We start from the raw sequence: 13,480 nt of genomic DNA on the forward strand, positions 1-13,480 counted from the left end.
TCAGGACGGGTGGATGAGTGACTCGGCTTCCGTCAGCAGGACATCATCAGGAGAGATTATTGAGCGACCTGCTGACCTCTGGCCGGATTTAAGTTCCTCTTTGAAGGAGGGCTCATATCACAGGGGCCAGCGGACAAAGCAACGAGTTAACAGAGAGAGAGATGCTAGATTGAAACCTGGGTAAAGGTTAGGAAGTTCTCAAACAATTGTAGGCAAGCTATACTTTTAACATCTAAAGAACTGAATATTCTTTGTCCTTTGTGTGCATTAAAGAAATGATATACCATTAACTGCTAATGAGAAACCAAGAACCAAAACAGTGCAAAACTGAATCCCTGCACTGTTTGGTAAATGTAAAGAGTGTTTTGACCGAGTCGCTGGTCTGAATACATAGGCAGAGGTTCTTCTTGAGGCAGTTTGTTCCGCAGTGACAGTAGGAGCATTGATGTCTGGGGCAAAGGTGTTACATCAGGACTGGGTAAACACTGGTCTGGCTAACTCTGCCTTCTATATGTGTACGTACACACACACACACACACACACACACACACACACACACACACACACACACACACACACACACACACACACACACACACACACACACACACACACACACACACACACACACACACACACACACACACACACACACACACACACACACACACACACACACACACACACACACACACTTCAACAGGAAAGAGGCTTGTTTGTGTGTGGTCAATAAAGCCCAAGCTTGACAAACACACATTTGCTCAGAGTAAATGCTTCACACTAGATGAGCTGAGAAATGAGTCCACTCTGACCTGGGAAACTAAACATTATAAAAACGAGGACACTGTAATCTATCAAAAGACTTAAAGCAGTATCTAAATGAGTCTGCTGTTCACATGACTTAGAGTACAATGAGTTCAGAAGTCAATTTAGGCTTAAACATGAGAATTTAAAACAAAAATAATGGATGTATGACCAAAATACTGTATATTACATATAAGATTATGTTATGTAAGAGTAATCACAATAACAATAAATATTACAGCATGCATTACCATGAGTTTTTTTAATAGTCTCTTATTTGGTCAAAACAGTAATATTGTGAAATATTAGAGTTTAAAATAACCATTTGCTTTAATATTACAATGTAATGTAGAATAACTAATACATTTTAAAGTGTAATTCATTCCTGTGATCAAAGCTGAATTTTCAGCATCATTACTCCAGTCTTCAGTGGCACATAACCTTTAGAAATTATTCTAATATGCCGATTTGTTTCAAGAAACATTTCTTATTATTATAATTATTATCAATGTTGAAAACAGTTGTGCTTGATATTTTTGTGGAAACTGTGATACTTGTTTCATGATTCTTTGATGAATAAAAAAAAAAAAAAAAAAAAAAAAATCAGCACTGATTTGAAAAAGAAATCTTTAGTAACGTTATAAATGTTTTTACCGTCACTTTTGATCAATTTAATGCATCCTTGCTGAATAAAAAAGGTTTTTTTTTTTTTTTAAACAAAAACTTACTGACTTCAATCCTTTGAATGATAGTGTAGATATTTTAATAAACATAAAATGTGTTAATCATATTTCAAAGTGTTAACAAAAATGTTTTACACATTAAAAACCATGTGGCAATGTCTATTTCTGAAGAATCTAATTAATTATGTGTAATACTATGATTTTAATATCTAAAATTAGGGAGCATACTTCATCTCATTTCTTTATAAACCAAAATTATTCAATTATTACTAAATGTAACAGCTAAATTAAGCACAAAAGGCTCAGATTCTGAATTCTGAGTCACGTAAAATAGTTGATAAAAACATATTGAACCAAATCATTTAAGTTCTCTATTAATACACAAGATGCATCGTTGCTTAGAAACCACCAACCAAACTTCAGCCTCCTTCACCACCTCACAAATTCATCCTCATCATGACTCGTTTGAGGCACTGTATTGTATTTCTTTGTTGCTCTCACATCAAAACAACATTAAGCAGTCTTGTCCACTGACATCTACAGTAGTACTATGTATTAACAGTGTAACAAAATCTCACACATTTCTACAACCACACAGTATTTATACCAGCCAATTCTAGGAGATAGGCCTATAAAAAGGCCTTGATCATGCATGAAACAAAAGTATGATTGTGGTCTGGGTTTGTGGGAAGGACAGCCTCTCCCTGTGATGATGATGATCACATTTGCAATCGCAAACTTTCACTCCCTTCACCCGTCCTCCACACAAATGTGCTACAAATGGAGCTAGGAAGAGAGGCCTGTCCCAGATGGCTAAACCGTTAGCCATCAAAGAGACGGCGAAAAGCAGTACACAACATGCCTGCTACAAACTCACACATACGAGGGTGCAATTCAACACGGTGTGATTCACACCGAGCCTCCCGATGAGCGTATTTAAACACAGACAGGAGTGGTGGAAGATAAAGTTAAAAATCACATGAACACAAAACTCCTCACAATCCTTTCACGTCTATATTTTGCCCGTAACACCCCAGTGAACCGTTTCGAAATTGAGACGGATGTGAATTTAGCCTATACCTCCTTTCAGAGAAGGGGGGAACAGGCAGAAAAGCAAATATTTTCCCAACTGGCCAGAGAAAATGGAGTTTGAGTGTCTGAGGAAAATCCAAAAGAAAACAGGCCACCCCAGAAGACTGCAGCACTCAATAACAAAGACTGTCTAAGCTAGCAGTGTGTGTCTGGACATGTAACGCTTCCAGAAGCACACATTTTACTACGGTACTGCTAAAGCTAGGACAAAAGCCTGTGTGCGTGTCGCCTGCTCATAATACACATGCTTTCTTATAAAAAAAAAAAAAACTTTATGAGAATCACGAGATATAAACTCACAATTGCAAGTTATAAAGTCAGAATTGCGAGATATAAATTCACAATTCTGACTTTATAAGATGCAGTTGCGATTTTATATCATGCAATTCTGACTTTATAACACAATTGTGAGTTTATATCTCAATTCTGAGAGTTATAAGGTCAGAATTGCATGATAAAAAGTCAATATTGCAATATTGTTTAAAGTTTAAATTGCAGGAAAAAAGAATTGTGAGAGAAAAAGTCACAATTACATTTTTTTTTTTTTATTTAGTGACAGTTCTGCAGAACACACTGATGTTGTGTCAGTGCAGTCAATATTATATTAATATTGTTATAATTATAATAATTAATATAATAATTATAATAATTAATATTGTTGAATACCAATGTCGATAAGGATAAGGATTTTCATGTTATGGCCAATAACAAACACATGGCTAATATTAAATTACATACAAATTTGTCAGAATAAACAAAAACTAAAACTTAAATAAATCAAGTAAATTTAATCATCACAAAACCATAATGTATGAAAATCGATGATAATTGAGAGATTTGCTACATTTTAACAGTGTTCTTCATATATAAGTGCTTTTAAAAATTGAGTGTTCGATGACAGCAAAGGTAATCTAAATGTAAAAATAAAGGTACTGAGCATGCACAATGAAATATTCAATAACTACAACCTCTAATATCATCCAATAACCAAAATGATAATGATATATTGTGCATCTCCAACTGTGTATACATGCGATTTTGCACATTACAGCTACCAACCATGAGTAATAAAAGAGTTCTAATGATATTCATTCAAGGGAAGCCCTGCCATCATGTGTCCTTGTGTTTTTCCAGTTTGTCCAATCATGTTCACCTCCTTCCCAAACAAACAAACAAAAAAACACACATGGTGGGAGCAGACAGCAGGAAGGAAACAAGGGGGCCATTTTTTAGTTTACGGACCTTGAGGCCATACTGTGGTAGAGTAAGTTGCAAAAACCAAACAGCGCTCATTAAATCACTTAACACCACACATTTACTATCACCACCAGGTCCCCTCACACTCTAATGATGGGTCACGTTCCTTTAACGCCTAACACAAATGGTAAGTCTTTTCAAAATTCACCTTATCAGGCATATTCTGCTACATATCTAAACAAGAAAGACGTTTGCAACAATCGCTACAGTCTAAATGCATGTATGTACAACTTTTGCCCTCAGGAAAGACTGAGACACACCTTTGTATAGTAATTGAAAGCAGCATGTTTTAAAGCGGGTGGAGGGGTAACGGTGGTTCCCATCAGAGGGTCTAATCCCTGTGATAGCTGGGGTCCACATCCCTGAGGGCCCTTCTCGGCTAGGGCCGCCCTCCCATGGGCTGAAACCCCCCTCTGATTCCTGGCTTTAATAAGACAACGGAAACACTGATTAGCCTCTCTATTTGACCACATTCTCCAAATTAGAATCCTTCATTAGTTTATGACCCTGGTCTCAGTGTTAGTGCCCTGTGAACTTAGCCCCCCCTCCTCCTGGGGTCCCAAAAAACAGGCAGGCGAGAACTAAACAAGATGACCCTCAACCGCCCTGAGCCCCCCTTCCCCACGGTCCGAGTCTATTATAAATGAAAGCTCACAGTAAACTGTTGGAGAAAAAGGGAAAGAGAGGAGAGGTCAACACATCATGTTGACCTTTCCCACTTCTGTCTTCCACAGGGTTAATAATGAAAGCAGGAAGGCAAGAGGGGAAAAACAGGAGATGGAGACCAACCTCAAAGAAAAAAGAAAGACTAAGCTACAACTTTTTAACCTCCAGTAATTCTAGATTCAGTCTACACTTTCAATATCCCATGAGAGTTGCAAAGAATCCAAATTATTTAACATATTTTGCTGTATTTAGCAGATTCATAAATTGTAAATAATGATCTGTGAATATCTTAAATGTTATAATTTGCCAGAAGATTAAAGGGGTTAATATATAATGCTCCTTTTACAAAATGTAATATAAGTCTCTAGTGTCTCCAGAATGTGTCTGTGAAGTTTCAGCTCAAAATACCCCACAGATCATTTATTATAGCTTGTCAAATTTCCATCTATTTGGGTGTGAGCAAAAACACACCGTTTTTGTGTGTGTCCCTTTAAATGCAAATGAGCTGCTGCTCCTGGCCGCTTTCCAGAAGAGGGTGGAGCCTTAACAGCTCAACAACAACAAAGCTGGAGAATCTCACGCAGCCAAAATGAGGATTGTCAGTAACGGTGTTCAGCCTTACATTGTTCAAACCGGAGTCGACACTGATGGAGAGACTCAGGAAGAAGTTACAACTTTTAGAATGAAACTGGACGTTTCTGAATGGTTAGTGGATAAATTTCTGTAGTTTCTGTGGAGTTGATTCAACTCATTGACTAGTATGTGCCGTCATGTTCATCTTTTGTGCAAATCCAGCACCTCGTTTGTGAAGCAGTCCGGCGTAAAATGGCAACAACACTCTACTACAACAACTCTTCCTCTTCTCTAAATCAGTCCAACATGGCCTCACCCTCTTTATTGCGTGTTCTCGGGGGCGGGGTTTATGTAAATTGTAGGGTTTGTGATGTCACTAACCCGGGAAGAAGCTTGTTGTAGTCCCTACCAGCTGTTTGTTGTAGTCCTTAAACTGAGATTACTGTAAAAGAAAATATCTCCCTTTGCATTGAACTTTGAGTGTCGTAACTTTGCAGATGTTGTTTATGCTCAAACAGCAACATTACACACTAACTAAAGAAAAAAAAAAAAAAAAAAAGTTAAAATGAATCAACCCCTTTAAACTTTTTTTTCCTGTTCTAAATAGAGTTCAATAAAGGATTTGTTGTGGAGTGAGGGGAACTAAAATACATGTTTATAGTTTTTTATGTTTGCAAACATTTAGTTTTAGTTACTGGTCTTTTATATTATAGTGACTTGTTTCCCAGAAAAAAAAAACTACTACTTTTTTGAATTCTCAGGAAGCTCAACAACAAACATCTGGAAGCGCCACAGAACTTGTTCCCTATAATCCTGGGCTTTTGAGGCAGCGGTGAAATGACTGGGTGTTGCAGGTTGATTACGACTTCTGATAGCTTTGTGCTTCCTGTCATTTTCGTCCCGCTATCAAAGTGTCACAGGACACCACTGAGGCCTGAGCAAAGGCTGAACTAAATATAGAAGGACAAAAAGGTTACAGTGTAACCGTTCACGGCTAAAATCTAACTAGCTTTAATGCAACAGATCTTTTACTGTGTGTTCAGAGTCTCTTAGTCTTGTTTGTTTGTCTATATCTGACCGGGTCACATGAGTGTCACTGGATGAATAAAGCAACCCGCTCATGCTCTCTCTCTCTCTGCTTTATCTCTACTGAGCGGATTCACAAACTGCACTTTCATTCATGCTGAAACGGAAACCAGGCTGCTTGTCAGACTTCCCTTAGATGTGTGACTCACATGTGGCTGAACGAGAGAGCCATCGGGATGCTTCACACACAGCCATCTGCTTATCTGCAAATGAAATGAATGGTAAAATATACGCTCTCTAATGAAATCTCTGGCCTGCGTGAGGGTCGTGTATGTGCAGAACAGTAGTGGTCACCTGAAAGTAATGTGAGCTTGTTATAGTTTCAAACAGGTTGGCTCACAGCCCTGTCACCAGGCCTCATCTGAAGAGGTCCTGATTATAAATAGGAGTATGTTTCTGTATTCCAGGAAGAGCTTCCTGAAGCCTCCAGTGATTCTACATTCAATCACTTAATTTCAATCAAACACTTAATATGCAATGAGTCACAAAGAATCAGAATTATTCAACATTTTATGCATTTGCTAAATTAATCTGTATTTTGCAGATACATAAAATGTATATTATCCATCCGTGTTTCCATCCAAAGTTGCGAATTTTAACTTATGGAATTTCGTATTTGCGAATAACGCAGCGTTTCCATCCCGTGTTCAAGAGACGAAAATCGTCACTTCCAGGGAATTTGACACAAAATATCTATAATAAAAATTTAAGTTGCTTTCATACATTAAAAATGACTCCGAGTGCGCAGACGGAACACAATAAACACTGTCATGTTAACTTGCATTCGGATGCTGGTGTTTGTGAACGCAATCATGCGAGATGCTACTGGGAGGGAATTAAACCATAATTTTGATGATAGACTTTGGTTCAGGCATTTAAGGATGATCAAACCAACATTTGAGATGCTGTGATGCGATTAGTCCACAGGTTAGTCCAGTTATCCATTCACATCCACTGTTGGGATCACGGGAGTTTTTTGTTGCGCATCGTAGGAATTATTCAGTAAAGCATAGTTTAAAAAAAATCTGCCTAAATTGAGCACATATGCATGTGTTTTTAGAATTTATGCACATCTAGGCATTTTCATCCAGCATTTTTAATACGATATCCCAAAATGCGCATATAAATAGGTGGATGGAAATATAGCTAATGTAACAGGGATCCACAAATCTCAGATAGTTGGTTTAAAGGAAGCACTGTATAATTAGGCTGGTTTCAGATTCATCTGACCTTAATCAGACTCGTTCTTAGGAGTTTACATAAGATATACAAACTAAGCAATGGAACAAAACACCCCCTGCGAGACATTTTAAGTTGGACTATTTTTAACTTGACACACTGTCTTAGAAACAATGCTCATGATGCTCAAAAAATAGGTTTCAGATTCACCTGATCGGAATCAGATTCATTCTTGGACAAACGCCAGGGTCTCGAGACCCATTTTAAGTTGGACTACTTTTAATCTGACACACGGTCTTAGAAACAACACTCATGACGCTCAAAGACATCTGACTTTTTCTTTTGGGTGACACTACAAAAATGAGGAATTGCTGACAAACTTCCTGTGGGAAAGTTATCCACGAACAAAGCTAGAGTCAACGACAATAAAACGGTGAATAAAATGAGCCTGCATTTCTCCAAAACTCCAAACAAAGAGATTTTAAAAAGCAGGGGGTTGTACAGACAAGAAGATGCATCATGTGTGCATTTTAGCAATGGCAGAGACCGGGTGAAGCTCAAACAGTGCTTGTTCACAGACCACTCAAAAAGGTACCAGTGAGCATGTCTGCTAAAAACATGCTTTATTTTTCCGTTAAGGAGGAGAGAGAACTACCAGACTAAATTTGGAGCCAAGTCTTATGGATTAGTCGTCCTCATTGTTGGATGCATTAGCAGTTGCGACATTTCCAAAACATAAGCTTTGGTCTTGTGAGCAGTCTACAAAAATGGCGTTTTCCCCTTCCTGTCCCTCAACCCCCTTTTGCACAATTCCTGGAGATCTGGTCCAAATGAAGCAGATGTTCTCCAGATGTTCCTCTTCTAAACATCTGGTTTTAAAAGCTCTCTGTTTTATCATAGTAAATTGGAGACTAATCATGTTTGTCTAGAAGCTATTGGTCAGAGGGTCACAGTTCCAGACATCCCAGAAACTTTGTATTCAAAAATCCATTCCTAATATAGAAGCTATTAAAAAAATAACAAGAACTTGAATAGGACATATCAAAAAGACACAATGTACTCCTTAAGTCTGTTCTTGTGGACAGGCTTCTGCGGCAAGGCAGATGAGTTTACCAGGCCGGCCCGTCCTCCACTCGTTCTACGCTGCTACACTGGGTCTTTGTTCCCCTCTGAAACCCAATCCGCAAAAGCTCTAAGTACCCACACACACAGAGCAGGAAACCTTGGCATACAGGCTAACACACTGTAGTAAAAACTATAAACCAGCTGGAAAAAAAGATTCCTTATTGGGAGTTTTGATCAAAAATGAGCTTTCATCTGCATATTTATAGGAGGAGACATTTTCTTAATGTTGCTTTTGTTCAAACAACACTGAATAACTTTTTGTCCACTAAGGTTCATGAGAAGCGTTTTGGCCGATCGGATCACAAGTGGATGATGCTAAATACAGGTGTAAACAGGGTCTAAAACGTTTTGAGCTTCTCCACTTTCCAGTGGTCGAAAACGCATTCGTCTGGATTGCTTTCATAGTGTAAACACTCACGAGGTCGAATGTGTTTGAACAGCCACAAAAGACCGTCTACTGACTTAATGTGTCAACATTATAGGAAGCGCTCTAGGAAGACGGGATTTAAACGTTGTCGACTGAAGACCCAAGTTTGGTTCGAAGACAAAAAACATACCAAGCAAAATGTTCTCTCGCCATTCCTGATTTCTAACAAGCACTCAAGAGTTCGCCGTGGTCTTCCGGCTGTCAGAGCAGAAAAGAAAGCTGCTGCTCTCCGTACGTTTGCCGTCGTCTACTTTCACGTTCATGTGTAATTTGCATGAGTTTATTTAATCTATTAGATTGAAAGATGTGAAAAAGCCCATACATTTACCCTCCCCTCTAAGAAATCAGTGGTTGAAAGTGGACAAAAGATAACGGATTAAAATAACAGGTGTAAACGGCAATGGGTCTCCCTCGTCTCCTCGTGATCCGATCCACCAAAACGCATCTTAATACCAGGTGTAAACAGAGCCTTAAATACATGTAGCAAGTGTTCCACTTTTAAAATGACTGGTAGCACGGCAAACCGAAAGAGGAAGTTCACCCAAAAATATAAACATTGATCAGTGAATGTACATTGAACACTCAAATTTGGTAAATGAAAACTCAAGCATGTTGCACAAGAACCAGTGAGGTTCATTCTCACGTGTCATGCCAGCATGTTTAGACTTCCGCAAGAACCGCAAGTTTGCTCTCACATGTCAGTCAAGTATGGTTGAGCTTTCATTTACCATATTTGATGTAATCTCTTTCCCCCAATCTAAAGGACAACAATGCCCTACCAATTCAAAAGACATAAAACATACGTCAAGCATGGCAACTCACTTTAAGAAGTATCTCTGTCCCGAAGGGGTCTTGGCCATCTCCCAACCCGGGGGCAGTGGCACATCATCGGGTATCTCGTACGAGGACTGGCGGAGGTGCTGAGGTGGGGCGTTTGCTGGACCCATGCTGCTCAGATTGCCAGGGGAAACAGCACCCAGCTGCAGGGAGGCAGGTGAGGAGTGTGCCCTGACGTGCTGGGGCGTGAGGGTACCGGCGGTACCTGCATCTGTGCTGGCCTGTAGAGGGATAGAGGATTAGAAGACGTTTAGATTAGGATTAGCTTGAAAGCAAAAAGGCTTACAAGCAATAAGTCTCCTAAAAAGCGAAGAGACTTAGGTCTAAATCTAAATATTCAAAACACCAATTTTGAAGTCACATACATATACACACCAAAAGCATGTACGCATGTACAACCACACAACTGTACAGCAAAGCCTCTTAACTGATGTAACTCCAATATGCACCATTCATTGCGAAGGACATTATACTGAAAATATTTTCCTCTTACGACTTGAAATGATAACAGAAACTAGGGTTGCATTACATTACATAACAAATACATTCATTAATCATGATTAATCTTGGTAATCATTAAAGCATTGTTCCTTATGAATGTTGCTTTCTTTACTTTTTAACAAAAAGTCCTCCGTATGTAAATTTGTTACTGTAAACATTCTTTGTAACTTTAATAACTCTGCTCAAAGAGCCTATAACTTTTTAAAGAAAACATGAGAAAAATAAAAATCTGTTTGCCAATGTTGTTCACTGCAGTGAAACTGTTGAAATGAGCTCAGTGATGCATGTACACGTTTTTATCCAGAGTATAAAATATAATACAAATACATTAATAACACATTTTATTTGCCAAGATATTTAAATAAATTGATCTAAAATAAACTTTTAAACCACGGGGGGTTGGAAAAATATGGGAAATAAGTCAGTTCCAGTGAATAAATGGAAAGTCAAAGTAGGATAATACCAAACATGGAAAAAACAACTGATACAGTTTTTTCACAAGGGCACTGCTGTCCTCTTGAATCATAGCTGAGTGTTGCTTTCATTAGTTTTATCAGCTTATTTTACAATAACAAAAGGTTAAGAAACGGATGTGGCCTACACTGCAGACTTTAGGAGGAGCTAAGTAGGAAACAGGCTGTCCTGGGGCAACTTTTCAGCACAACTCGACGTGTGCGCATGCGCGAGATGTGATTCCAAGATCGAGAAAACTCGATTACTTTTGTTGTCAAGTCGTTTTTGTAAAACTTTTTTTTTTTTTTTTTTTTTACTAAGCTTCAAACGACCGATTTAAGTATCTTTCCTCGTGACACAAGAACTGGAAACTAAAGATCTATAAATCATGGTTTATTAAACTAAACTATGAACAATAAAACCGTTTATATATCGCCATTATTACGTAAAATGCAAAAAGTTCACCAGACAAAATGTTTCATCGAAAGATAAGGCGATGAATGTAAAGCTCAGTGATTTAATTGTAATGAACACTACTCTCGGCTGTTTAGAATCACAACTAGCGATGGATGAATCGCAAATGAATAACTCTTTTGAGTCGGTTCTTTTCAACGAACAGGTCGAATCTATTTTTTAAGGTTAGCAAATGGTCTGAATCGTTTTGCGATTCAGTCTGAATCATTCCAACAGCTCTGAATCGTTTTAGGTACGGAGGTTTCCCTCTGTAAAACAGTAAGGGAATGATTTATATAAATCACAACAAAAATAACCTTGGGTAAATTGTAATATTTACTAAAATGTAGTTACATATTATCGTTTGACAATGACTTTGCACTGTTGTTCAAGACATTTAAGCCCAATACGCACACAATTAATTAATTAATTCACAAAGTAAGATGTTATTACCATCACTGTACAGCCAAAATGGTACCAACTTCAAATAGCCTAGCACTGGGTCTAGCCTATATTTTTTTAATAAACATAGATCAAGCTAACTATGTTTCAGGTTTGCAGTAGCTGATTTCTGAACGATAACTTTCAGTTTAGCTATTCTTCCAGTTAATAAGTTGGTAACTTGCTTTAGTAGGATAGTTTACACTTGACAATAATAGCTTTTATGTGCTCTGTTGTTTATTTTTATTAAAAAATAATTGTAATAAATTATGATTGACGTGCCTTTTTTTTTACTTTGACCATAACTGCCATATAGCCTATTATCAGTAGATAAAAAATCTATACTGCTAGTGTTAATTGCGACAAACTAATAATGAAGCGTCGAACTGAAGTCGCGTGAAACTGCAGGGGCCCCGCGCGCCTGTCAGCCGCAGGAAAAGTTTGTGGAAATAGTTTGTGGTTTCTGTGGGGGTGGTCTTACTTGTCTGGAGTGGGACTTTGGCTCTGGCGGCTTGAAGAATGAGTCTGGCAGCTTTCTCATCCTCATCGGCACGGAAGGGGGGACGATGGTGTTTTTCGGGTTCATCACAGCGTTAAAAAGAGCCTCCAGATCGGTCTCGGAGTCTCCCCGAACATGGACGATCTGATGGCCGGCAGGAGGGTTGTGCTGGCTCGGATCCATGACTCCAAATTAAATGTAGCTCTTCTTTCTATCCGACTGAAATAGTGTAAACAGACAAGTTGACTGCAACCATAAAATGCCGAAAAAAATAGATCCAAACAGCCGTTTTCTGTCCGTCCACTTTATTAATTATCCAAGCCTTGCGGAAAAAAGTAGGCAGCGCAGTGTTTTTCTTCTTCTCAGAAACACCCCAATAAATGTGGAAACAAGCATATCTACTGAACTTTATCCTTTAAACTTGTTATAAAGTGTCTGAACTCTTTCAATGCGCTGTTCGTGTGACTTTCGTAAGGTTTACGGCTCTTCTAACGCAGACATTGGTAGTGACTGTCCTGCGCATTGAAAATCACAGCCCTCTCACTAACCTAACTAACTTTTTTTCTTCTCTCAACTTCTGAAAGTTTGGGCAGGACATCAAACTTTATGAGTCATGTGACCGCTGACTCAGAGGGGCGGGGCTTAAGCAAGGGCCTTTAAAGCAACACGATTTCCTTCTGCGTGGGGGCCCATGTGTTTAGTCCATATGTCAGTATTTTAAAAATGATTCATAAAGTACTCATATATCTGTTAATGTGTCATGTAACTATATTATTTTTTGTTTCATGCTAATACATTTTTATAAATGTGACAGTCATAAGGGTCAATTTTTTGAAATTGAGATTTATACATCATCTGAAAGATGAATAAATAAGCTTCCTATTGGTGTATGGACAATTTTGGCTGAGATACAACTATTTGAAAATCTGGAATTTGAGGGTGCAAAAAAAAAAACCCAAATCAAAATATTGAGAAAATCGCCTTTAAAGTTGTTCAAAGTCCTTAGCAATGCATATCCACTCACAAAAAATACACTTTGATATATTTAGGGTAGGAAATGTACAAAATACCTTCATGGAACATGATCTTTACATAATATCCTAATGATTTTTGGTATAAAAGAAAAATCGATAATTTTTTGGCTATTGCTATAAATATACCCAACTTATGACTGGTTTTGTGTTTCAGGGTCACATATATATGCATGTTAATGTGTATCACCAAATAGGCTTATACTAATTATGATAAAAAATCATCATGACACAGCAAGTTTTTTCTTTTATAATAAAGTGCTCATTCAAGGCTGTGTTTTTTGGGGGTGTCACATTTTTTTATTCATATTTAAGCTTTGCCATGAAGTGTCACTCACCATGGAATAAATCTCATTATACAAAAATACACCAG

The 13,480-nt window shown here is 38.1% G+C and overlaps 1 protein-coding gene across 2 annotated transcripts in view; it reads right to left on the bottom strand.

Annotated features, from left to right (window-relative positions):
- Positions 1-12,638, bottom strand: part of yap1 (Yes1 associated transcriptional regulator) — a 39,789-nt gene extending 27,151 nt beyond the window's left edge. For both annotated transcript variants that reach the window (XM_067390536.1, XM_067390535.1), the window contains exons 1-2: positions 12,059-12,638; positions 9,715-9,950 (exon numbers count right to left, since the gene is read on the bottom strand). In XM_067390536.1, the coding sequence (XP_067246637.1) occupies positions 9,715-9,950; positions 12,059-12,259 (437 nt within the window). In that variant the 5' untranslated portion in view covers positions 12,260-12,638. The remainder of the gene's footprint in view (positions 1-9,714; positions 9,951-12,058) is intronic.
- Between the last annotated feature and the right edge of the window lie 842 nt (positions 12,639-13,480).

This window comes from Chanodichthys erythropterus, chromosome 7 (genome assembly GCF_024489055.1).
Source record: "Chanodichthys erythropterus isolate Z2021 chromosome 7, ASM2448905v1, whole genome shotgun sequence".
NCBI lineage: Eukaryota > Metazoa > Chordata > Actinopteri > Cypriniformes > Xenocyprididae > Chanodichthys > Chanodichthys erythropterus.